At 38.3% G+C, this 27,442-nt stretch overlaps 1 protein-coding gene across 1 annotated transcript in view; it reads left to right on the forward strand.

The window, feature by feature from the left end:
* LOC108096982 (unconventional myosin-VIIa) overlaps positions 1–27,442 on the forward strand; it is a 634,406-nt gene that overhangs the window by 213,086 nt on the left and 393,878 nt on the right. Inside the window, 1 exon segment of the mRNA XM_043207602.1 lies at positions 8,747–8,989. Within this exon segment, the coding sequence (XP_043063537.1) occupies positions 8,747–8,989 (243 nt within the window).

Raw genomic sequence — 27,442 nt, forward strand, 5'->3', positions numbered from 1 at the left:
TTAGCCGCTCAAAATGTCCGATTCAAGCAACTGCGCAGCTAGCTCTTCATTTGGTCGATGTTGAAAAGTGGCTGTCAGATTGGCGAATTAAAGTGAACGAACTAAAATGCAAGCACGTTACGTTCACTCTGAACAGGCAAAACTGCCCGCCGATTACAGTGCATTTTCAATCTCCTCTTTGTGCGTTCGTTCCCGCTTTGAACGTTTTACAGCGGCGCCAAAACTTTTTGTTTCGCGAGTTCATTGCCTACATTGCATATGGGTGATTCCATATCAGATTTACAGTCGATATCGGGAAATTCGATGAGATATTTTTTTCATGCTCTTTATTGAAAATAAATCGACACGTATTTTTTATTTGGCTCAGAAAATTTTTTTGACAAAGTTATGATTATTTGAATTTTTGATGAACTGCCCTTTTTTTGATGACAGTCGCGTTTTCCAGCCCCAATAACTCGAAAACCGTACGTCGCAGAAAAAAATGAATAGGAAGTAAAAATTTCATCCTTCCTTCTTCTTTGCAAAACTTTCGTGAAAAATTTTTTTAAACAATTTTTCACCACAAAAAGTTCAAATGTTTATAACAAATTCATTTTTCTCCAACTTGGACATTTTTGATTTTTTTTTTTTCACAATAAATCCTTCAATTTCTTCTGATGAACATACTAAAATTTCAGAATGGGATCAAAATTAGTTTTTGAGTTATAGAATTAAATAGCATTAAAAATTCATTTTATTGACCCTTACTATGCGCGCGCGAAGCGAATTGACGCGCGGACCGTGCATGATAATCTTTAAAATTCTATAACTCAAAAACTAATTTTGATCCCATTCTGAAATTTTAGTATGTTCATCAGAAGAAATTGAAGGATTTATTGTGAAAAAAAAAAAAATCAAAAATGTCCAAGTTGGAGAAAAATGAATTTGTTATAAACATTTGAACTTTTTGTGGTGAAAAATTGTTTAAAAAATTTTTTCACGAAAGTTTTGCAAAGAAGAAGGAAGGATGAAATTTTTACTTCCTATTCATTTTTTTCTGCGACGTACGGTTTTCGAGTTATTGGGGCTGGAAAACGCGACTGTCATCAAAAAAAGGGCAGTTCATCAAAAATTCAAAAAATCATAACTTTGTCAAAAAAATTTTCTGAGCCAAATAAAAAAATACGTGTCGATTTATTTTCGATAAAGAGCATGAAAAAAATATCTCATCGAATTTCCCAATATCGACTGTAAATCTGATATGGAATCACCCATATGCAATAGACTTACATAAAACCCACTTCGTTGTCGCTGGTCAAGAGTTTTGTCGCTAATCATTGCACAGTGAGACTTGATCAGTTTGCAAGTGATTAACTTTGAAAGTAATAGAAACCAAATTTATCAAAATGTCAACGGACAAAACTCTTTTTGCACCAGTTGCGGGAGCAAAATATTATAAATTGAAGGCTGGCTCAATGCTTTCTAAAGCTAAAGCCTTTGAGAAGACCCTGACCGTCGAGAAGCTCCAGGAAATGAGTGAGGAGGGGTTGGAACTTCGTGTCGAACGGCTGGACGAGAGTAAGGCGACATTTATCCAGGTCCATGACAGGCTTCAGGAGATGGATTTGAGGAGCTAACTTTATAAATAAAAAACAGGTTAAATCGAGAATTGGGTAAGCGAAAACGTCCGGAAATTCGTACGCTTAGGCCAGAGCTCTCCATGAATTCTGTGTCAGCGGCTAGAAGATCTCAGTTGCCTGAATTGAGATTACCTGAGTTTTCTGGTGATTTTACCGAATTTGCCGACGTTCAGTCCAGGTTCAAGGCCATCATCTACAACGACCTTGTGCTCTGAGAGGCTGCAGCATTTAAAGTCTTTCCTGAAAGGTTCCGCCTTGGATACAGTGTGCTCGTTGGAAATATATGAAGAAAATTATGCGGTGTTCATGGATTTATTGAATAACCTGTTCAATAATAAGCGTTTAATTTTCCAATCCCACATAAATGCGATTTTCAGTCTCCCTAAAGTGGACATGCAGTCTGCCACGAAGCTGAGAGATATGTCCGACAAAATAAATGCAAATCAACGTGCTCTCCAGTCAATGGGTTCGGTTGAGCAAATTTCGAACTGCGCTCTTGTACATGTCCTTCTGCAGAAATTAGACAGCAAAACTCCGGCCAATTGGGAAGAATCTGCGCGATTGATGAAATTCCTTTGATTGATCATTTTACTACATTTTTGTCCAAGCGCTGTCAAAAAATTTAAAATATAGAGCACACTGCAACTTTGTACTCCAATAGTTCACAATCAGGAAACACCCGCAGTAGAAGCATCTTAATTGCCACCAACACTTCGGGACATGCATGTGTTGTATGCTGTTTATATAGCTGTGGTCAATTCTCCAATCTGCCAATACAAAAGCGTAATCAAAAGGCAAAAGAATTGGTACTTTGTCTTAATTGCTTAAAGAAGGGGCATCAAATGCACTATTTTAGGTCAGGCTGCTGTCGAATTTGCGGGTCTAAGCATCATAGCCTTTTATATCTTGGCCCTCAGCCTTCGACTGAGGTTCAGCAAGCTCCCGTTGCGGAACCTAGTACTCCAAATGCAATTATTTCAATCACTGCTACCTCTTTGCTGGCTCAGAATATGGAGTCTGATACTGTCCTTCTTCCCACTGCAGTCATATGCGTTCAAAGTCGATCAGGTACTTGGATCCCATGCCGTGCGCTGCTGGACTCGGGATCACAAGTCCACGTTGTGGTCTCCCGACTCACTCACCATATTGCCAAAAACAAAGGCTACCGTATCAGTTGCTGGTCTTGGAGATGCTCGATTTGACTCTAATGGAGTTTCCGTTTGCATCAAGTTAAAACCGCATACCTCCGATTACTTCGCATGCCTATCTGCACTTGTTGCTCCAGTGATTACTGACAATCAACCCAGTTTTACCGTTAAGCCAGAAGACTGGAAAATTCCCACTAATATTCAGTTGGCCGATCCATGTTTTTTGAATTATTATCTGTAGGGCAGATTAAGTTGGCTGCTGGGTTACGCCTATTACAGAATTCGAGGCTTAGTTGGTTCGTAACAGGAGGTGGATCTTCTTCTATCAAGGCGACTGCATTACAGGATCAATCTGTGCAGTGTAAATTGGTAGCTGCTGAAGGTCGTATGGTCACAGGGAGGGATATCAACACAGGAGGTCCTCGAAACATTCCTGAAGATTGACGATAGCAGCGACAAGACGCTCGTTCTAGCCTTGGACCCTGCAGCGGATGTTTTTCGTTATTCTTTTTCTTCCACACAGGTCTCTCCGAAACCATATAAACGACTGGTGGTCCCCAGAGTGCTTCTGGAATCTGCCCTTTGGCTCAGAGGCCCAGCGTTTCTTCTTCAGAATCAGCACGATTGGCCTGAATCTTGTTTGCCTGTGAAGACTCCTCCCGAGCTCAGAAGGCGCATTATGGGTAGCGTCTCTACCAAAGTGGATCTATCGTTAAAACGCAATTTCGTGAATTCCTGTCAAAAGATGACCCACACTTTTGGATTCGTATACAAATTTGCACACCGTCATGGTCTTGCCGTCGAAGATGTCAAAATGGGCACACAGATGCTTATCAGATGCATCCAAATGAGCAACCTGGCTGATGACTACTGGAGGCTGCATTCCAAGCAGCAAATTTCATCATCCAGCCCATTGTCCTCGCTTTTTCCATTCGACGATAGCTCTGGATCCGATGGAATCGCTCGTGTGACAATGATACGAACATCAGCTGGGATCACTCGAAGGGCAAGTTGTGCGTGCTGCCGAAACTGGAATTGGTTGAAAGCCCTGGTCTACCAACGGGGGAGAATGTGCGGTCATGCCGCAGCCTAAATCCAATCACTAAATTTCAAATCTTAACGTAAATTCATTGCTTGCTGTTTGCCTTTGTTTTGCTATTTGCCCTGCGCCGACAACACTGTCATTTATTGAAATTGCTAACTCTCTTTTGCACTTTTTCTTATCGCTGCCTGGCCTTTATCCATGGCAAGCAGCTTCTATGATAGTTCGACTTGGTACTCGCATGCAGAAGTCATGGTCGCTGATCGCCTGCCTATTCTTTCGCTTTATATACTTTCCCGACTTAAAGGCACAGACAAATCGGTCTGCCTGCTCAACAAACCCTTCACATACGAGGTGTGTTCAAAAAGTACCGCGAATTTTGAATTTTCACGGTTTACCTCGTATCGAAATTCGATATTTTTGTAGCGTTATGTTGGTACTCATGTCTCTCACTTATGCCGACAAGCTCGGCCATTTTAAATGTTCACTTACTTGTTGACAGCTGCTTTGCTTACGTGGATGCATTCCGAATGTTGACTGTGGCATGCGGAGAAGCTACCTTGGACCGAAGCAACGTTTATCGGTGGTACAAAATGTTCTCAGAACGCCGAGAAGATGTGAACGACGCAGAGCGTGCCGGACGCCCGAGCACTTTCATTTCGGTCGAATGTGAAAGTTTTGTTGACAGTTTTCTTCGTTTGCAGGGGCGTGGTGCATCATGAGTTCTTGCCACAGGAAAGAACGGTCAATAAGGAATATTACCTGCAAGTAATGCGCAATTTGCGCGAAGAAATCCGCCAGAAACGCCCGGATTTGTGGAAGAACAAAAATTGGCTTTTACACCACGATAACGCCCCTGCTCACACATCGTTGCTTGTGCACGACTTTTTGGCCAACAAGAACACACTAATGATGCCGCAGCCACCGTATTCCCCAGATCTGGCCCCCTGTGACTTTTTCTTGTTTCCTAAACTGAAGAGGCCCATGAAAGGACGACGTTACGCTACGCTTGACGAGATAAAGACGGCATCGAAGGAGGAGCCGAACAAGATAAAAAGAAAATGATTTTTTGAAGTGCTTCGAAGATTGGAAAAACCGTTGGCACAAGTAGGGGAATGTTGTCAGGGTTGGGCCATATTTTGACCTATGTCCATAAGTTCTGAACGAATGACAATTCAGAATAAGTTTATACATTTTTGGAAAGGTACAAGCAATAGCAAGTGTTCACCAAAAATAGAGAATAAAAAAAAAGTACACATGTCAGAAGTGAAACTTCTTTGGCGAACTAATTTATCAGTCTTGTCTATATTTATACAAATCCAAAACTTTAGATTTCCGAGACTTAAAGAAAGGGAAAAAGGAAGATATGTTAGGATTTTAATTGTCATTAAAATATTAAAAGTGTTGAAAATTAATATACAGTAGAATCCTGTTATAACGACTCCGCTTATAGTGTCCGTCCGGGTATTGCGACGAAAACTCGATGGCTTGATTGGTCCCCAGACAGACTTATACACTTAAATCCTTCTACTTAGTGCGTCTTCCGGGTATAACGACGAAAAATCGTCGGTCCCTTGAAAGTCGCTATAAGCGGATTCTACTGTAAATTATAAATTTAGTTTTTCAAATTTATTTCTTCAATATTTACACTATTCGACACGTTTCCTATGAGTATTGTTTTTAAAAAAAAGAAAATAAGCTAGCTTCGGCTTGCCGAATACCCTTGCAGTCATCAAATATGTCGAACAAAACGCATAAAGGCTGAACAACAACGAAGCTAGGACGATTTTTCTATTCATTTTCCATATTTTTGTCTATAGATCATATGGCAGCTATATGATATAGTTGTCCGATTTTGATCAAATTTACTTCGTAATTCAAGAGTCGTGGGAAAACTTTATATTCTGATTTTTTGAGCTTATCCGTTATTTTTATATAATTTTTTGATCTTTCCTATGACAGCTATAAGATATAGTTGTGCGATTTTCATGAAACTCTTTTCTCAACTTAAGGGTTATTAAAAAACCTGATATTCAAAAAATTATGCTCGTGGGATAAAAAACAACGATGTTATCAATTTATTTCCATTAATTCTATATATATTTTTCGATCTCTTCTATGGCAGCTATATGAAAGAGTTATCCGATTTTGATAAAATTTAATCCGAAATTCAATAGTAGTTAGAAAACTCCATCTTGAAGAAATCAAGCCGATCTGATCAAAAACAACAGCATGAGAATTTTTTATTTCATTCTCTCGTATGGGAGCTATCAGATATAGTCGACCGGTCCTGCCCGTTCCGACTTATATACTGCGTGCAATAACTACACACCTTTTGGGAAAGTTTTAGCAAGATAGCTTTAAAACTGAGAGACTAGTTTACATAGGAACAGACAGACGGACAGACGTACATTCGTATTTCGATTCTGATCGTGATGCTGATCAAGAATATGTATGTATACTTTATGGGGTCTAAGGTGTCTCCTTCACTGCGTTGCAAACTTCTGACAGAAATTATAATACCCTTTGCTCTGCAAGAGTATAATAATATAGTAAAAACATCTGAGAAGACAATAAATTCTTTCCGGTAAAGTTTTTCGCTTGAAAAACATGGCAATGTTCTAAAAACGGGTTGTCTCGCAGCTATTTCAACAAATAACAAGGTAGCATTTTTAAAAAAGAATAAATTTCCTAGCCCATTTTTAGCAAAAGCCCCTAAAGCGCAACAATTATAAGTTAAAATCTGGAACTTTTATAGTTATCATTAATTTACAATGATTTTGTATAAATTTATATTGAGGTCAGGTATTTGTACTATTAACAAAAAATCACGAGGAATTTAATTTAATATTCAACATCTGAGATTTTACTATATTATTTTTAAACAAGAAAAGAAGCTTTTGTATATACCCTTGCAGTCATCAAATACATACATATGTATGTATTTACATACATACATATGTCGAACAAAATACAACATCGAAGCTATGACGATTTTCCTATTAATTTTCCATATTTTCGACTATTGTTGCCATATGTACATATATGTAAGCTGCCATATAAGCTATATGACATGGTTATACGATTTCGATAAAATTTAATTCGTAATTTAAGAGTGGTTAGAAAACTCTATGTTCCAAAAATGATGCTTCTCTGATGAAAAAAATGGATAAGAATTAAGGTGCCAATCAAAAATAGTTAATGCATAGTTAAGCTGTAATAAGCTAATACATCAATTAAACTGTTAATATCTGTATGCAACCTGTTCAATTAGAATTTCTTTTGACACTCACACCTCTCACCCTTTTTTCTACTGCTGTAAATTAATTCGTTTTGGCACAGAAAGGATTTCGGCTTAAAATCGTCTTCTTGCTCAAGTAAGCATACATACATACATACGCACTTACTTGTTCTCACACACGCAACCGTATTCTATTTTTTAAATTTTTACGCTCTCAACTTTGTGCGAGCGTGCTGAGAGCGAGAGAGGATAGAAGAAGATAGAGAGATCGTTCGTCAGTGGTTAGAGAGGGATGGGGATGTGTCGCGTAACCGAAAAATGTGACGCGTAACCGAGAAATGTGACGCGTAACCGAGAAATGTGACGCGTAACCGAGAAATGTGACGCGTAACCAAAAAATGTGACGCTAAATTTTTTCCAACGCCGATAAAGAAGTTTCACTTCAAAAACAAAAACAAAAAAGTTATAGGCGTTTGAAAAAAAAAAAAAATGTAGTCAGCGTTGGGCCATGTAGTCAGGGTTGGGCCACCTTCAGAAAATCGTTGACAATATCGGAACGTGGTGGAATAAAATTGAATTCAGGTAAATCTGACATTATTTTGTTCATTTATTTAATTATTTGGGATTTTACAGTAAAATTATCAAATTATTCAGAGTTGTTTTTCGTTTGTAGCGAGAAATACTAAAGAAAAAGATAAAAATGATTCATCTTCTTTCAATCCATCAAAATATTTTTTTAAGGAAATCTATTTAATTTATTTTGCATATTTTTGCTACAAAAAACTTAAATATTACAACAAAAATCGAAAATACACGAATAAAATGTAAAAATTATGATGGCCCAAGCCTGAATACAGAAGTGGCCCAACCCTGACGACATGCGGTATTAATCTATTATGGTATGATATAGCCAAACTATATCTATCAATAAAACTATATCTTAGTATTTTGTTATATAACAACTATATAACGTATTTTTATGTTCACTTTGCGGATGACATGTTGTAATCTTGTGTTATTCCACCTTTTCGGCCAGGTTAAAAAAACTTTTTCGAGCACTTTTTTTCAAAGAACAACGACACGTAGAAAAATGAAATCCCGAAATAAGTAGTCACGTGGAAAGTTTCGAGTGACCGATAGAAGTTTCTTGACACCCACAAACAGAAGGTACTAGAACGAATATTCGAAATATTGAGATGGCCCAAGCCTGACAATGGCCCAACCCTGACAACATTCCCCTACATAATATCTCATGGGGATTACCTTGAAGGGGACAAAATAGATATTCATGAATAATTGAATAATTTTTGAAAAAAACACAAAATTCGCGATACTTTTTGAACACACATCGTAAACGATTAAAAGATTTTCCTCCGCCTTATGTTTGTATGCCTAAAGTTGTCGTTAAGAATAGGATTAAGAATAAAAAGGCGACTTCGGCGCCGTGTAAACATATCGATTTAGATTTCCGTTTAAAAAACTTAATATGCCTACGTAATAAAGATTACTCAAAAAAGTAGATGTGGTTTGTAGAGATTGAAAAAAATGCTATAAAAAAAAATAATAATAGTCTGCTTGGTTATGTGCCTTAGATTTATGAATATGCAAGTTCTCCTTTTTTATTTAATTTAATGTTCTTGAAAGTGTGTAATTGCCGATAACTAACTAAATACTTCTTACCTGGATTTGTTTTTAGGCAATTGAAAACAGACATTCTATGGCAAAAGCATTGTACTCGAAAACGTTTACGTGGCTGGTTACAAAAATTAATAACTGTACAAATCCTGGACAAGATGGCGCCAAATTTCTTGGAGTTCTCGATATATTTGGATTTGAAAATTTTACTCACAACTCATTTGAACAACTGTGTATAAACTATACCAACGAAAAGCTTCACAAATTTTTTAATCATTATGTTTTCGCTTTAGAACAATCGATCGTAAGTAATAATTTAATTCTAACTTATTAAAATAAAAACTTACAATCTAAATTATATGATACATTTGACTAAAATATACCATTTATGAAGTAAGTAGTTAAAAGCCTAATCTAACAAGAAATAAAGCTAGCTTCGGCAAGCCGAAGCTTATATACCCTAGCAGTCATCAAATATTTCGAACAGAATACGCAAAGGCTAAGAAACATCGAAGCTACGACGACTTTTCTATTAATTTTCCATATTTTTTACTATTGTTCATATGGCAGCTATATCATATGATATAGTCGTCCGATTTTGATGAAATTTTATTAGTTATTCAAGAGTCGTTAGAAAACTCTATATTCCAAAAATCATTTTCTGATGAGAAATAACGATGTTATCATTTATCATATGTTATTATTTATAATATGCAGTCTTCGTCTATCTCTCGTCGCGAGCAGTCATCTCTCGTCGTAAGCCGATACCTTTTTTTTCAAAAGTGGTTCCCGAACCTTCTACCACGTGGTTCTCTTCGTGCGCAGACGTCAGTGCTTGCTTTCTTTCGTGGCCTCGTTCCACACGGTTATCCGCTAAAATAGTTCCTTTATATTTTTTCTCCAGTGCCAGTTTTCAAGCCTAAACTTAACAGTGTCAAGCTATTGAAACCATGCCCCCTGGGCCCCCTAACTTAGGGGATAATCGCTTTGCATGGCTTAGCGATAGCCCCAAATAAAAAAAAAAGACCTTTCCAAAAACTTCAAGAGGTGTTCCCAAAACTACCCGAAACAACAAAAGAAAATCCAAAGTTTATCATCATATCTTCCAAAAACACAAGCAACAAAATTTCCGAGTTTTCTTGCTTTGCTGTTAACCGTGCGTTAAATATTATAAGCAAAGAAATTCTGTCCATCTCCACTCTTCGGGATGGCAACCTTTTAATGCTCGTTAAAAACAAAAACGCTGCCGGCAAATTCACGAAAATAAACAACCTAGCAGGATTATGCGACATCGAGTGCAAATTACATGAATCCCTCAACTTGATTAAGGGAACCATCTACGCCCCTTGTCTAATAAACATCCCCGAAGACGAAATTGTTAAAGAACTGGCCAGCCAAAACGTTCACTCGGTTTTCAAATTTACCAGGAAAGTTGACGGGACCCCAAAACCCTCTGGAGTTATTCTTGTAACCTTCGATCTCTACAACCTACCCAGCAAGCTTGACATTTCATGGCACACCGTCAAGGTCAGGGAGTACTTCCCCAACCCTATGAGGTGCAAGACCTGCCAAAAACTGGGCCATACAGCCAAATTTTGCAAAAACTCTCCTACTTGCGAAACGTGCAACTTTCCCCCCATACCCCATCCCCTTGCTCACGAACCCAATGCACAAACTGCTTAGAAGAGCATGCTTCCTCTGCTCCCTCTTGTCCACGATACCAACAACAAAAAGAACTAATAAAAATCAAAACAACAAGGAAATGCAGTATAAGAGAAGCTAGATTACTTCTCAAACAGGAAACTCCTTCCATAATTACATCAACCAACTACGCACGTGTTTTATCCAACAACGGCCCTGCTAACAAAACAAACGACCATAGCAATGCTCATCTAAGCACTGCCAACATCACCAACCACTCTCAAGAGACTGCCCTCCCGCTCTCTCAGCAACAACCTCTCTTATACACTTCTTCCTCAAGTAAGACAAAAACTTCCAATACAAAGAAAGATACCGAAACACTCACTCGCTCCTCATCCACTCTCTTGACATCTAGTGCTCCCAGCGTTAGCTCGGACCAACAACACAACTCTACGATTTGCGACAATCTCACTGCACGCATAGAACATAGCCGCACTATTAGAAGTGTAGCCGATAAGTTAATACATGATATGAAATCCATCTCTCCCACAGACACCGCCTCTGACTCTGACTCTTAATAGCTCACTTTGACTCCCTCTAACCAAAACTAAAACAAATTCCTCTAACATGGTCATTAATATCTTACAATGGAACATTAATGGTATCTTCAATAATTACCACGAACTTAAATTACTCATAACCGAATTTTCTCCTGATATTCTGTGCCTTCAGGAGACTCACTTGCCACATCACATTTCAAATTTTCAATTCCCCAAGGGCTATAGAGGGTATTTCCTGAACTACCCCTAAAACACATACGCAAAACAAGGAGTAGCTATACTCATAAAAGAACATATTCCACAATCAGAAATCAACATAAACTCTGACCTCCTTTGCAACGGTATCAAGCTGGAACTCCCAAACATAATTACAATCTTAAACATGTACATTCCTCCGTGTCAAGGTTTTTTCTAGCAACGATTTATCCTACGCGCTAAGCCAAATTACCGAACCTCTTCTGCTTCTAGGAGACTTCAACTCCTGGAGCCCTATGTGGGGTTCTCCAAAATCAAACAAAAAAAAATAGAACAAATCATATCTTCTAACAACCTTGTTGTTCTCAACAATGGTTCTGGAACTCACCTTTCCACCCACAATTTTCTGACTCATGTTGATATATCTTTAATATCCCCCACAATAGCGCACCGCTGCAGTTGGTCCCTCAGTGACCAATTGCACGGCAGCGACCATTTCCCCATTTTCATTGCGCTAGCCATGCCATTTTGCTCTGATGTAACTCTACCTATTCCCAAATACAAAACCGACCTAGCCAACTGGGAAAAGTTTAGTAAAATCTGCGCTGAACTTGAAGCAAGATGGGCTCCTGGTTGCTTAAACCACCAGGTCGCTCTTCTCTCCAAAAGTATCCGAGCTGCTGCCAACTCCTCCATCCCTCAAACAAAGCGCATCCCGCATAAAGCAAAAATCCCCTGGTGGAACCCCCAGCTACAGCAGCTTAGGGACTCCAAACAAAGACTTTTCCATATTTTCAAATCCCAAATGACCACATCTAACCTCTTAAACTACAAAGAGCTAATGCCCTTTTCAAGAAGACAGTGCTTCTCGTAAAGCGCAAAGCTTTCGAAATCTTCACCTCCCGAATCTCCCCAGCCTCCTCCTGTAAAAAGATATGGTCAGACATTAAACGCCTCTCTGGGTCCCCCCAGAGATCATCAAATGCATCAAATCAGACAACAGCTTATTGACTGATTTCCTAGCCATTGCTGAAAAATTCAGCAAAGTTTGGTCCAAATATGGTGCGGATGATAACTTTAGCAGCGAATACATAGCCCGTAAAGATTCCTTCCTTTCCTCATCCTACAATCCCACTGCCTTATCACCAACAGCAAAATCTCTGGATTCTCCTTTTAACATGTTTGAATTCGAAACGGCCCTTCATGCCGTAGGTAAAACTCCCGGTGCCGATAGAATCTCCTATCCCATGTTAAGGCACACCCCACAAAGCCTTAAACAACGTATCCTGGACATTTACAACTCCATGCTGTCCACAGGCAGTTACCCTTACACATGGAGATCCTCCACAGTCATTCCCATTCCTAAGCCAAACAAAAATCCATCCACAATAAACGGGTTTCGCCCAATATCATTAATCCCTTGTCTCAGCAAAATAATCGAGAAAATGATGGCCCGCCGACTTATGTGGTACATCAATCGTCACAACCTGTTAAACGGCAACCAGGTTGCATTCAAAAGCCACCACAGTACCATGGACGCTCTCCTTTAAACCCAACACTTCGTTTCGGATGCCATTTCGTCAAGAAACCATGTCTCCATCCTGGCAACGGATTTCGAAAAGGCCTTCGATCGCGTGGGGCTGCATGCTGTGCTCTCTCGACTCCAGCTTTGGGGCATTGGTCCAAGACTTTACAAGCTTGTAAAAGCCTTTATGACTAAGAGGACCTTTAAAGTCAGAGTCAACGACAAAACCTCTGGACCGGCAAACTTGTCCAACGGAATCCCTCAAGGGTGGCCTCTATCTGTTGTCCTCTTCATCATTGCCTTCGACGAAATCAACAACACTCTGGCTAGATACAAGGAAATAAGAATATCCTTATACGCAGACGACGCCATAATCTATACCAAAGCTAAAAATCTAAGTAACGTAAAAAACATATTCATTAATGTTCTTCAAGATTTAGAAGCCTGGGGTTTACACTCTGGTGCTTCTTTTTCCATTAATAAATGCCACACTCTGCACATTTGCCGCAAAATCCACTGTTGCTTCCCAACTTTGGAATTCAACAACAAGGCTATCCATCCTGTTCCAAACTTAAAAATACTTGGGATTACTTTTGATTCCAGGCTTAGCTTTAAGGAACACTGTATTATATTAAGAAAAAAACTCGAATCCCGAGCTAACATAATCAAATTTCTCAGCTCCAAATTCTCACACATACACCCTAATACTCTAACCAACCTAACCCGTACCCTCATCCTTTCCAAAATTGATTACGGCCTACCTATCTACGGCTGGTGCGCAACATCCAACTTGAAGAAAATCCAACCTCCATATTACTCATCAGCTCGTCGTTCAATTAATGCATTCCCAACATCTCCAATACAGTGCGTTCTGGCTGAAACCGGACTACCAAGCATTCTCGATCGTTTAGAAAGGACCACAAAGAACCTTATTCCAAAGCTACTCACTAGCCCTAACCGATCGCTAGTAAAAGATTTTGTATCTACTTTTAAGAAAAAACGGAAGCCCAGAATTCTCTCAACTCTTCATAGATGCTCCAGCTTCACGGATTTGCTGGGCTTACCACCGCCCAAACAAAAAACAAACACCCACCTCCTCCCACCTTGGAAACACATATCTTCTGAAATAAACAAGCAACTACATCACTACACTAAAAGCGAAACACCTAAAGAAGTCTTCCAATCAGAATTCGCACTTTTGAAAAACCAATTGGGCCAAAGGAACTGGCTTTATTCCGACGGCTCTAAAACAACGCGGACATCATCATTCGCTGTTGTGAACAGTGACAACGTCATTTTATCCGGCGGAACCCTTCCGAGCTTCAGCTCCATATTTACCATCGAGGCCTTTGCTGTTCTTCAGGCCTGCCGATTCGCTTCCAACTCCAAAGGGAAATTTGTCATCTGCTCGGATAGCCTCTGTACTATTTCTGCTCTGGAGAACCACAGGCACTCTGACCCAACAATACGTGATATACAGAAGTTAATCGCCAAATACAAAACAAAAATAAGTATTGTCTGGGATCCTAGCCACCAGGGAATTCTCGGAAACGAGCATGCCGACTTGGCTGCCCGATACATGAGCACGGCACCAACTATTCAGTTTTCGCCCATTAATACTAATGACATCAAAAGGATGATAAAAATTGATACAGATCAAAAACAACTTATGAATTGGAATGCCTATAACCACAGATACAAATCGATAAATCCATCCCGCGAAAAAACCTCATTTTCTACTGGTCTCAACAAATACGAACGCACTCTATACACCCGGCTACGCATAGGACACACCCAGGAAACTCACGAACACCTTCTACAAGGCTGCACTCGTCCGGCATGCCGGTTCTGCGGTGGTAACCTTATCATAGATCACTTGCTTGACTCTTGCCCGGTAGTAGGGAACACGCGTAACTCAATTTTTGGAACATCCCTCCCATCTTCCCTCCTTTTATCCCCTACAAAACCTAATATACAACAAGAAAGGAAGCTAGCTTCGGCAAGCCGAAGCTTATATACCCTTGCAGTCATCAAATATTTCGAAAATTTTATTTGCTATTCAAGAGTCGTTAGAAAACTCTATATTCCAAAAATCATGATTTTCTGATAAGAAATAACAATGTTATCATTTTATTTCCGTTAGTTCTATATAGATTTTTCGATCTTTCTTATGGCAGCTATATGATATAGTTGTCCGATTTTTATGAAATTTTTTTATAAATCAAAGCTAGTTAAAAACTTGATACTCAAAAAATCATGCTCGTGGGATAAAAAACAGCGATGCTATCAATTTATTTCCATTAATTCTATATATATTTTTCGATCTCTCCTATGGCAGCTATATGATTGAGTTATCCGATTTTGATCAAATTTAATCTGAAATTCAATAACAGTTGGAAAACGCCATCTTGAAGAATTCAAGTCGATCTGATGAAAAACAACGGCGGGAGAATTTTTCATTTCATTCCCTCGTATGGGAGCTATCCGATATAGTCGGCCGATCCGGCCCGTTCCGACTTATATACTGCGTGCAATAACTACACACCTTCAGCAAGATAGCTTTAAAACTGAGAGACTAGTTTCAAGAGAAACAGACAGACGGACAGACGGACAGACGGCCAGACGGACAGATGTCCAGACGTATTTAGATTCAAATTGTGATGCTGATCAAGAATATATATACTTTATGGGGTCTGAGGTGTCTCCTTCACTGCGTTAAAAACTTCTGAATGAAATTATAATACCTTTTGCTCTGCAACGGTATAAAAAAAATTTTTAAATATAACATTTTGTTTTACTTTCATTTTTTTTTTAACTTCAATTAACATATTTCATATATAAACTTTATCTCAAAAAAGCTAGAATGTTATTCGGAATCATCGGAATACTAAAAAATACTAAAATATACAAAAAAAAAGATGCCTTTTTGATACTGACATTGTTTCTAAAAAGTACCATAGTTTGAAGGCTAGCAGGTAATAGCAGTTCATATAACACATTTTTCACGCCACTGATTCACACTTTCGGCTTATAAAAGAGCTAGACTGAATCCACTTGAATCCGGTGAGTTCGACTCCACGGAAGACAGGTGTACGCTAATCCGGGCTCGTTGTTCATACACTGAATTTCCACTAAGATTTATGAGCTACACATTTATAGACCGATCACAAATAAAGTTTTTTTTTTTTTGTAATACATACCTTGAAGATAATAAAAAGCAAAGCTTTTAATAAATTCAATAAAAATTGTAAATTGCCGAGGAACTGGAAATCAATGCAAAAAGAAAGAATTTTGTAAATAGAAAGAATTTTGTAAATAGAAAGAATTTTGTATCTGTGTAAACGCATCCTTCCATGCGAAGTGCTCTATTACACACAACAAACCGCATTAAAATCGATTGCGTGCGGCAGGCGGTAGGCTGTCACACACACAAAATCAACTTATTTTTATATTTTTGATGATAGTTCATATGACAGCAAAAACCACAATGTTATAATTTTATTTGCGTTATATTTATATACACTTTTTGCACTTTCTTATGGCAGCTATGATATATTTGATGATTTTTATACCCTTGCAGAGCAAGTATTATAATTTCAGTCAGAAGTTTGCAACGCAGTGAAGGAGACCCCTCAGACCCCATAAAGTATATATATTCTTGATCAGCATCACGAGCAGAATAGGAATAAGTCTGTACGTCTGTCCGTCTGTCTGTTTCTCTTCAAACTAGTCTCTCAGTTTTAAAGCTATCTTGCTGAAACTTTCCCAAAAGGTGTGTAGTTATTGCACGCATTATATAAGTCGGAACGGGTCGGATCGGCCGACTATATCGGATAGCTCCAATACGAGAGAATGAAATAAAAAATTTTCAGGCCGTTGTTTTTGATCAGATCGACTTGAATTCTTCCAGATGGCGTTTTCTAACTACTGTTGAATTTCGGATTAAATTTTATCAAAATCGGATAACTCTATCGTATAGCTTCCATAGGAGAGATCAAAAAATATATATAGAATTAATGGAAATAAATTGATAACATCGTTGTTTTTTTATCCCATGAGCATGATTTTTTAAATATCAAGTTTTTTAACAACTCTTATATTGAGAAAAAAGTTTCATAAAAATCGGACACCTATATCTTATAGCTGTCATAGGAAAAATCGAAATATCTATATAGATATAACGGAAGTAAAATGATAACATCGTGGTTTTTCATCAGACAAGTATGATTTTTGAAATATAGAGTTTTCTTACGACTCTTAAATTACGAATTAAATTTGATAAAAATCGGAAAACTATATCATATAGCTCCCATATAGTCGGAAATATGGAAAATGAATAGAAAAATCGTTATAGCTTCGATGTTGTTTAGCCTTTTGCATTTTGTTCGACATATTTGATGACTGCAAGGGTATATAGGCTTCGGCTTGCCGAAGCTAGCTTCCTTTCTTGTTATGAAATTTTTTGCGGGTAATCATAATTTCAGACAGAAGTTCGCATTCAAAGGGACTCTTCCTAAAGTATATATATTCTTCATCAGCATCATTATCTAAATCACACTAAACGTGTAAGTTTGTCCGTCTGTCTATTTTTATGCAAAATAGACTCTTAGATATAAAACTATCTATCTAATACTACACAGGCACATAAGCGGATAAACATATATATATATATATACTAGAAGTCCTGTGTCCGCTTCGCTGGTCAACACAATTTAACAACATAAAAGTCAATATTGCAACATTTTTCAAATATATGGAAGTATAGAAAGATGGTGATTTAACACTTTTCCAGTTTGACTTTTCCACTTGCGCAGCACAATCCAGCCGTTTCTCTTTTAAACTTTAACGCACTGCAATCTAAATTTTCATTATCACTGTAGTTCGCAGTGGGGTCATATTGGAATGCCATGCGATTGAATGATGCCAATGATCTCCATGTGCTCATTTGTCTCTCTTTGCTTAAGTTTTGTGAATATACTTGTTGCTGGCTTGGATGTCTGCGGCCAATGTTTGCACGTCGTCCTCTAAGCATTTTGGACTATGGACAGAGTGGTGAATTTATCCTCAAATGCACGATCCACATAATTTTCACAGTTCAACTTAAATTGAATAAAAATTCTTTTTTTTTCACAATTTCACAGTGAACACAAAAATTGAGTTAAAATGCTATGGGAGCGTGTTTGTCGGTGTGATGAGGTAGCAACTCACTTTATATGCGACAATATTGCAATTTTCTTACGGATCCCTAATTTTTTTCAAAATAAATTATAGCCTATTTAACTCCACGATAATATAGCTTTCTATCGGTGAAAGAATTTTTTAAATCGGACCAGTAGTTCCGGAGCCTATTCCCTGCAAACAAACAAACAAACAAACAAACAAATTTTACCTCTTTATAATATTAGTATAGACAATACTTATTATATACCATCTGAAAGGTATTGATGTGTAGATCATATATATACATATATATTGAATCTGGCTTCTACGGATCAAAAGATATATAGATTCAATCTTTATTTTCCATTTTTAAGTTAAGTTATCGAATAATTTTTAAATTTCAATTTATATAATAAAAATTGAAAATAAAAGTTATTGCGCAATTTTTATATAAAAACTAGTAAACCCAGCGAACTCCGTTCCGCCACCAGATGGCGATAGTTTTAGGTAAAACTTCGTTTGGTGTTTAAAAGATAAAGAAAATTTTTTTGTTTTATATATGAAAAGGAAAAATTTTATTTCGATACCATTAAAACTTTGGCCATTTCCGAGTGTTTTGCAATATTACACGTTGGTTCCTCAATAATTTGAAGATTTAACGGTAATTTTAATGCTGAATGAGCCGTTTGGCATCCTTCTAACAATATGGCTGCTATTCCCGAAGAAGCAACTGCAACAGCTATGTTGGATCTCGCCCGAACAGTTACTAAAGCTAATGACATGAGGAATGTCTTGTCAGTACCACCAGGGGCATCTAGGAAATATAAACCACCATTTTCTTCATCGATTGCCTTCATTAAAGTATCATAAACTTTCTTCTGTTGGGAATTCAACAGGGGTACATTCGCTTGAACTAATAAATTTAATTCCTGGTGATCATATTCACGTTCCCGTTCTAATTCTCGATTAAATGCCTCATTCATTTCACGATTTGGCGCTGGCATTCTAACCTGATTAATATATTACTGCACATGAGGTAACACTTATCTTCGATCAAGAGTAAAACTCGATAATGTATCTCCTCATTCATCAAATTGTTCACAATCAGGATGGCGACTTCGTCTATTGTTGGAGCATTAAATGTCCTTTTGTGTGTTCCAGATGGTCGTTTATCTGCTTTTATGACAACTTTATAGTCATCATTTGGCATGCGCTCTAAAGCACTCTTAAACAACCTGACCATCGCATGATGTTCATGAAGCAGACACTGCAAGTCTTGAAGAATTGCTCGTTTCATCCCTTCATTGATCGCATTCTCCCATGTTGCCCATGAAATATATTTGTAAAAATTTTTTTTGTGTATCTTCGAAAGGAAGTAATGATCCAATTCGATGGTGAATCTGCCCTTGTATCTAAGATAAAGTAAGTTATTCTTTAACTAAATTCTATGTAATACCAAAAAAAACCTTAAATGTCGGATTAAATCCTCGTTCTTCGATAATATCTGCCCCAAATGACGTCATTTGGAAACAACCATTGTATTTTCGGGTATTTGCAAGAAAGTGGCGTGATTCTTGTGTTTCACCACAAAGCAACGAATACAATGGCTCAGGTGGCGGAGTCATGGCAATTTAACTTTACCATTAAAGCAGCATAATCCAGGCGTTTCTCCGGAAAACTTCAGTGCACCGCAATACTCGCAAACAACGTCCATTTGCCCAATGCAAACGCTAGGATGCAAGCTGTAATCAGTGATGCAATCGTATTGAAACGCTGCTCGATTCAAATCAGCACTTGATAAATTTCTTCTGCGTCGCAAATGATCTATTTCTTGACCTCTGTTGTAAGCTCGACGATTCTGCATTGTCAACCGAGCCGTATTACGGATTGCCTCTCTTTGCTCTGCTGATTGAGAAGCACGACGTCGACCCATACTAACGCGGTTCTGTTCACGTTCATTGTTTTGTTCTTCTTCAGACCTTCCATTTGCAGTATTTCGTAGTCTTCTTGCATTACGGCTTTGTCGGGAAAGATTCGATCGTCTTGGTCGCGGCATTATTTATTAAACTTCCCTTCACTTCAATTCACAAAAAGCACGAAAAACTTCACTTCAATTCAATTCACCAAAATCACAAATAACTTCAATTCACTTGAAAAAAATTGAGTTAAAATGCTATGGTAGTGTGTGCTTGTCAGTGTGATGAGGTAATAACTCAGTTTATATGCGATTTTTGGTATGTCGAACGGAATAAAAAGTAGGGTAAGATGGGGTAAAACCGCCGGTGGGTAAAACCGCCTTTTGGATATTAAATTCAAATGAAGCGCCCAATCGATTAACCGTTGATAATGTAGATTCTGATCGATAATGCGCAGTTTTTGCAGTCGGTCGGAATACTGCAGCTTTGTTGTGACAATTTCTATAGCGCCATTTTTGTTTTACTTCTTGGCGCCAAAGATTATAAAGATTGCTCTATCAAGTGTAAGTGAACGGCTTAAAAAAAAAGAGGTAAGTGTCTGCTTATAGTACGAACCTTGATACTGATGCACATGTATCAAGTTAGCCAATATTTCCAAAATTGTACAAACTAAGTGACCTCGAAAAAAAATTGGCGCGTGGGGTAAAACCGCCGCGAAAAGGTGGGGTAAAAACGCCACACAATTTGATGAGGGAAAAACTCGTTTTAATCGAGAATGAATGTCTTTCAGCATCATGCCTCGCAATTACGCAAGAAAAAAAACAAAAATTGATGAAATTATATTTCATCGAGCAATCGAGGAGATTCAGGAGGGCAGCAAGGTGGCAGTTGTTGCCGAAAAATATGGCATTCCGCGAGAGACTCTGCGAGACCGAGTCAACAAAGCGCAGAAAGCTAATTATGGCCATCATCACCAGGTAAAGTGTCAAATATTCTTAGTTTAAAACTATTTTAACCACGTAATTCTTATTTTACAGATTTTTACTGACGACCAAGAGGCATCGCTTGAAAAGTATCTTATAAAAGCGGCAGCTATGTTCCATGGTTTCTCTCGGACAGCAGTTCGACGACTTGCTTTTGACTTCGCATCGACACTGAAAGACAGAAATCAAATGCAAAGGAAAATTCCGCAAAACTGGCATGGATCGAAGCCTGGAGATGCAGGTATAGCTTCAAAAGACTGGCTTTATGGCTTCATGACTCGTCATTCCGGGATATCTTTGCGCAAACCGCAAGCAACAAGCCTCGGTCGAACCACTGCTTTCAACGAACACAACGTTAACATGTTCTTTTCCAATTTGAAAAGCGTGATTGAACGCTTCAAAAACCGACCCGAAAACATATGGAACATGGACGAAAGTGCTTTGACGACTGTGCAAAAACCTTTATCAGTTGTTGCACAACGTGGTGTGAGGAATTTAGGTTCAATCACATCTGCTGAACGTGGTGTTTTAGTTACACTTGCTCTCGCCATTTCTGCCGGAGGGGTCTGCATGCCACCTTTCTACGTATTTCCACGAAAGAAATTTAGGAATGACTTTCTTGCTGCTGCTGGCATCGGAGCTGACGGAGCAGCTAATCCATCAGGTTGGATGAAAGGGGAGCAATTTTTGAAATACCTGGCACATTTCAAAAGATTCGCTCGCCCAACGCTAGACTCACCAGCTCTTTTGATTTTAGACAACCACGAATCACACATGACCATCGCAGGCTTGGATTTTTTGTAAGGAGAACGGAATTATTGTTCTGTCTCTCCCACCGCATACGAGCCACAAATTACAACCACTTGACAGAACTGTTTTTGGGCCTATCAAGAAATTTTTTAATGCAGCATGTGACAACTGGATGCGATTACCAGAAAATGCTGCAAGAACTATTACAATGCACGATATCCCTGGCATCGCTCGGGAACCGATTCAGAAGGGCGCTTCGATTTCGAACATCCAATCTGGCTTTAGAGTCACCGGAATTTGTCCACTGAACGAAAACGTTTTCACCGAAATCGATTTTTTGCCGTCTCAAATCACTGATCGCTTAGAAAATGAGCCTGAACGCCCCAAACGAGTCAGTCGAGGAACCGGAAGAGGCCAACAGAGATATAAATTTTGACGGAGTTTTGGAAAAACTGCGTCCCTTCCAAAAGGCCGCACCTCGGAAGTCCACGAACCGCGGCCGAAAGCGCCGAAAAACAGCGATTTTGACCGACAAAAATGAAATGGAAACACTGCGAACGGAACAAGAAGCGAATGCGAAAAAAAAGGAAGAACAAATGACGGCTGCGGCTGCGCGAGCAGAAAAGAAAGTTTTAAAACGGCAGGCAGACGAGAACAAAATGACAGAAAATCCTTGCCAACGTCCAAAGCGTGGTCGACCAAAAAAGTCGACTACGTAGAAGACAGCGATGACACAGAGGATTAAGTGTCCCTTTATATTTATTTTAATTTGAATTTCTTATTTTTTATTTTATTTTTTTTATATATTCGTTGTTACATATCAATTTGAATTGAATAAAAATTTTTCTCAGAAGTTATTGACATTATTTGGGTACTTAACTACACTGAAACCAGAATGGCGTTTTTACCCCACTAGGTGGGGTAAAACCGCCGTTTTTAACATTTCTTCTGAACGATCACAATTGTTTTAAAATAAAAGGTACAAAAAAATTTTCTAAATGAATTATGTAGCCAAGGGATTAAACTTTCAGAAATATGGGTTGGTTCATTGATCATTTTATAAATGATAGCTTGACATCGTCAAATATACATTTTTGGCGGTTTTACCCCATCTTACCCTACCCTAAGTCCTATTCCGGGCTCTAAGCTACCTTCCTACCAATTTTCAGCCAAATCTGTTCAGCCGTTCTTAAGTTATAAGTGGTGTAACTAACACAACTTGCTTTTATATATATAGATGTAGGGGAGAGTGGTCCCATACCGACCACCCCCCCCCCATGTTTCTCAGAGATGGCGATGCTAGCCGAATTGTCGGTAACTTCAGTGAAAAGCTGTTATAACACAGACATTTTGGAGATAGAATGCCAATTTGACTTATTTTGTTTAACTTCAATTTTTCCGTTTGTTTTGTTTCAACGCCTGTGACATTCATTTTTTTTCTTTACTGAACTTGAGCTTAAATATTTTTAAAGTTTTTTTCTCCTCATAAAAATCGGAGGGTAAGGTTTTCTGATAGTTGATAGTCCTAGCTGTCATTCACGCTATTAGAATTACATCGCTCTTTGCGTCATTAGATAATGGCGAGCAGTTAATTAGAAAAGGTTGTGGTGGTCCGAAACCGACCGCGAAGTGATGGTCCGGAACCGACCCCCATTTATTGGCAGATTAATATGTCATAGCGTATTTTTGAGGGAAAATATGAAAAAGTAAACAAGATTCAGTAAAGAAAAGTAACAGAAACAGCAAAAACATCAGACAGCAAGCGAAGAGACAGTCATCAACGAGCGGCTTTCGAAAAACAACGCGAAAACAACGCGAAAACTTACTATGAGAAAGAGGACAACTCAGATTTCATCAATTGACTACAGTGTCCTTTATTTCATACATTAATTTTTATTTTCTGGAAAGAACCTTCAATATATTTCTTAATAAACGTCAAAATCATTAAATTCTATTTTATGTTATTTAATTTTTCTGTTAAGAAATAGGGGGTCGGTTTCGGACCACTACTTTTGAGTACGACCAAAAAGTGGAGTTTTATATTTGCCTGAATATCTAATGCTTCAAAGCCTACGCACTTACTAATCAATTAGATGTATAGTAAACTGATCCCTCTACATAGTACATTTTTGAACTGAACTGAAAAATTGATTTTTCTCACCTTTATCGCCTTTGCCATTTAGGGGGTCGGTATCGGGCCACCCTCCCCTATATTTAATAATTATTACTAATTTTTTATTATTAAAATTAATTTTAAGTATTAAAAATCAATTTTTTACAGAAAAATTGAAAAAAAAACATTTATCTTGTTTTTGAATTCGCCATGAAAATTTAACCTATGACAATTTTTGCCAATTTTTTTGGAGACTGTTTTGGGCTTCAATTTTTTTAAACTCATAATTATTATTTACGGCCCCTGCTTCTAATACTAAAATACATATAAAAGCAAAAAAAAAAAAAAAAGGTGATGAACCAAAACAAAGATCGTGCGCAGCGCCAACGTAAGCATCGTCGGCTTTCGCTGCAGAAGATCAAAGCATACTTCTCTATCGTATCGACTGTCGATGCATCAACAACAAAAGCTTAAGCCGTAGTCGATCCACCGCGATTGTTAACCCCACCACACTTCATCGTATTCAAGCCATATCTTAAGGAAAGGGCGCCCTCTCTCTCTCCGTCTGTGTCAGCGACGGTGCAAAGCGGGATAAGCGTTAAATGTTTTTTCCCTCTTCCTGGCCCTGTCTCACCCCCACTGCTTACATGCCTGGCCACGGTTGCCAGCATTGCGACGTCATTAGCAACTGTAAATGCAATGACAACAACAACAACATCAGTTTCGTCTTTATGCCCGATACCATCGATCATTCTATCTGCTGACTCAGTGGATTTATCAACTGCAACTAGCGCAGCACCGACAGATGCTTCAATTAAAAATCAAGGTTCGACCATACAGACTGGCATACATCGCATAAACATTAAGGGGCACAACTAGTGTGACATTTCAAAAAAATCTTTTTTTTTTCTTTCATATTTCGGTAGATTACACCTTTAAAAATAACATATTAAAATTTCAAATCGATATCTTAAATAGTTTTTGAGTTATAGCAATTTTAAGAGCAGCCGCTCGTATAGCAGTGAGTACGATTATTTTATCTTTAAACGCGTTTTTCTCGAAACTGCATTTTCCGAATTTGCTGCAGTGATAACTCAAAAACTAATAATCCGATCATTATCAAATTTTTTTTAGATGTTCTATATATAGTCCTCCCTACAATGACCTATCGGTTTTTTAATCCAATCAAAAATCGAATTTTGGCAGGCCAAAAACGACCCAAATTTTGAGTAAAATTCGATGTTTTTTTTTTTTTAAAACGCCGCCATTTTGTCAATTTTTGATATTTTTTATTTATCGTAGGTCATTGTATGGACAATATCATCTAGTTTAACGAGAATTTTTCATTTTTTGATTTCATCCACGGAGAAAGCCGGAATCACTGCAGCAGTTGGGGCACTTTTTTTTTTAGCGCCGTTGGAGATCGGCTCTAGCTTAAAAAATATTTAATTTTTTTCTTTAAAAATTTAACTGTATATTCTTCAAACATGTATAAATATATTCTGAAAATTTGAAAAGAATTGATCAAGTAGTTTTTTTTATAAAAATTCCCAAAAATCACCATTTTTTTAGGCCGTCACACTAGTTGTGCCCCTTAAAAGAAAACTAAGCCTACAGGATACGAAAATGGGAAACGTAGCAAAATTAATCGGGCTTCCCCAAGCCAAGGAACTGTGCAAAACTCTAATACTGCAAAAATATTTGAACTTTTGGCTGACACGACCGACGAAATCCCTTCTACAGTCTCGGATACGGACAAAAAGAAAGCGAGGCCGGCTCCGCTTTATATTCGAGAGAAAAAACTCCAACAACTTTGTTAATATAAAAATCGATCTGATTGGTAAAGATAGCTTCCACACATTCCCTTTGACTAAAGGAGACATACATGAAACAAAGGTCCAAGTCGAAAGCGAAGAAAGCTTTAGAAAACTGAAGGAGCTTCTACCCCCAAGAAAAAGAACTACTATACCTACCAGCTAAAAAGTAGTAAAGGTCAACAAGTTGTTATAAAAGGAATCGAACCAGACGTAAACACTGCTGAAGTCAAACAGGCACTAAAAGATAAAGGTTTTAACATAAAAACAGTCTCAAACATACGTAACCGAAACAAACAACCGCAACCTCGCTTTAAAGTGGAACTTGCACCTGACACTAAGGCGCTTAAGAAAAACGAAGTCCATCCCATCTACAATCTCCAGTTTCCAATGCATCGCAGAATAACGGTTAAAGAGCCGCATAAACGCAATGGCCCAGTCCAGTGCGGAAATTGTCAGGAATACGGACACACCAAATCTTACTGCACACTCCGCTCTGTATGCGTCGTCTGCGGAGGGCTGCATACCTCTGCTAAGTGTGAATTAAAAAATGAGCCAAATGACAAAAAGTGTAGTAACTGCGGAGGAGACTACAGAGCAAACTACAGAGGCTGTCCAGTATACAAGGAGTTAAAAAGGATAAACCAAAGAGTGTCAACAGCACGATCTCACCACACACCATTGATACCCTCTAAGCTCACACCTGGTCTGGACCAGATAAACAACTACTTCTGGAATGGTATCATCGTCGACTACCATGTTCTTAAATGCGGGGATGAACCGTTAATATTCACTATACTTCCCATCAAACCTTGGCAACTTTATAGCAGGCATCCGGTTGTGATTGGCACTATCTGAGAATGATGCGTTTGTGAAGCTAATTCTTCGGGTCGACTTGGTCAAAATATATTCCTCTTCATTTTCAAGTCTAGAAATATCAACTGGGTCCAACTCCTCGATTCGCAGCTGAATTTGAGCTAATTGCCTATAATGTGATTCTAACATTTGCAAGCCACACTGTGAGAGTAGCAGCCAAAGCTCGTTCTTTGCAGCTATTGAACTTTTGTTCAATCACTGTGCGCTTGCGCCTGAGAACCACCAGCGGCTCTTCGGTTGTCGGCTTCGTTATCTACGAAAATAAATTTTTCAGTCAATAGAACATAAACTCCAACGCAGGTGATATGCAGAATATAGCGATAATGAGTACAGTTTTGAAACTTGTTTCCAACTTAGAAACTTGTTTTCAAAGCTCATCTTTACCGGGTGTACTTCAAGTGAAAGCTTTAAACTAACTTAAATTCGCTCAATTTCAAAATAATCAAAAGGCCTTTTATATCTTTAAATGGTCTTCAATTAAAATGATTTTAAATGTGTAGCTATCGGATGTGTGGCTATGTTGCTCAACTTGAAGTCCAATGCGAATTATGACTGCCGGCGGTTCCCTTGAGATCCACCGATTCCAATAAATCCAGGACTGCAGATGTCCTGTCACGGTCGCCAATTTTTCGCCTTGCACCTTGCAGCACGAATTTAGAAGCGGCTTGCTTCATTTAAGATGCTTTAACAATATTATTTTATTATATTTAATATTATATTTTATTATTTTTGCCTTGTTCTTATCAAATCTGCGTTTGTCGTAACGAGCATTGGAATCCATGTTTACTTTAGCTTGTTTTCTTAAATTTTCCCATTCAACTAAATTGTCCTCTTCATCACCTATCGCCAAAAGGCCAAAAGGTCTAGATTCCCTACCAATTAGCACTTCTATCGGGCTGACCTTGGTGACTCGATTGGCCGTACAATTCATTGCTAGCTGTACTTCGGGTAAGGCGTCTTGCCACGACCTCTGGCTGGTTTCGACAACGGTCAACATACTCTTAAGCGTGCTCATTACACGTTCCACCTGGCCATTGGGATCACCTCGAAGCTGGTCCGAGAAGTAAGTACAAAGCTAAACCTTCTGGGCAGCAACAACTGCCCGTCACTAAGATGGATCTCAGGACATAAAAACATATTCGGGAAGATAGGGGGTACAATAGATCCAGTTGGGTCGAGGTAACCAATTCCCATGCATCCCAATGCATAAAATATATATTGTGC

Source organism: Drosophila ficusphila, unplaced genomic scaffold (assembly GCF_018152265.1).
Source record: "Drosophila ficusphila isolate 14025-0441.05 unplaced genomic scaffold, ASM1815226v1 contig_2, whole genome shotgun sequence".
NCBI classification, from domain to species: domain Eukaryota; kingdom Metazoa; phylum Arthropoda; class Insecta; order Diptera; family Drosophilidae; genus Drosophila; species Drosophila ficusphila.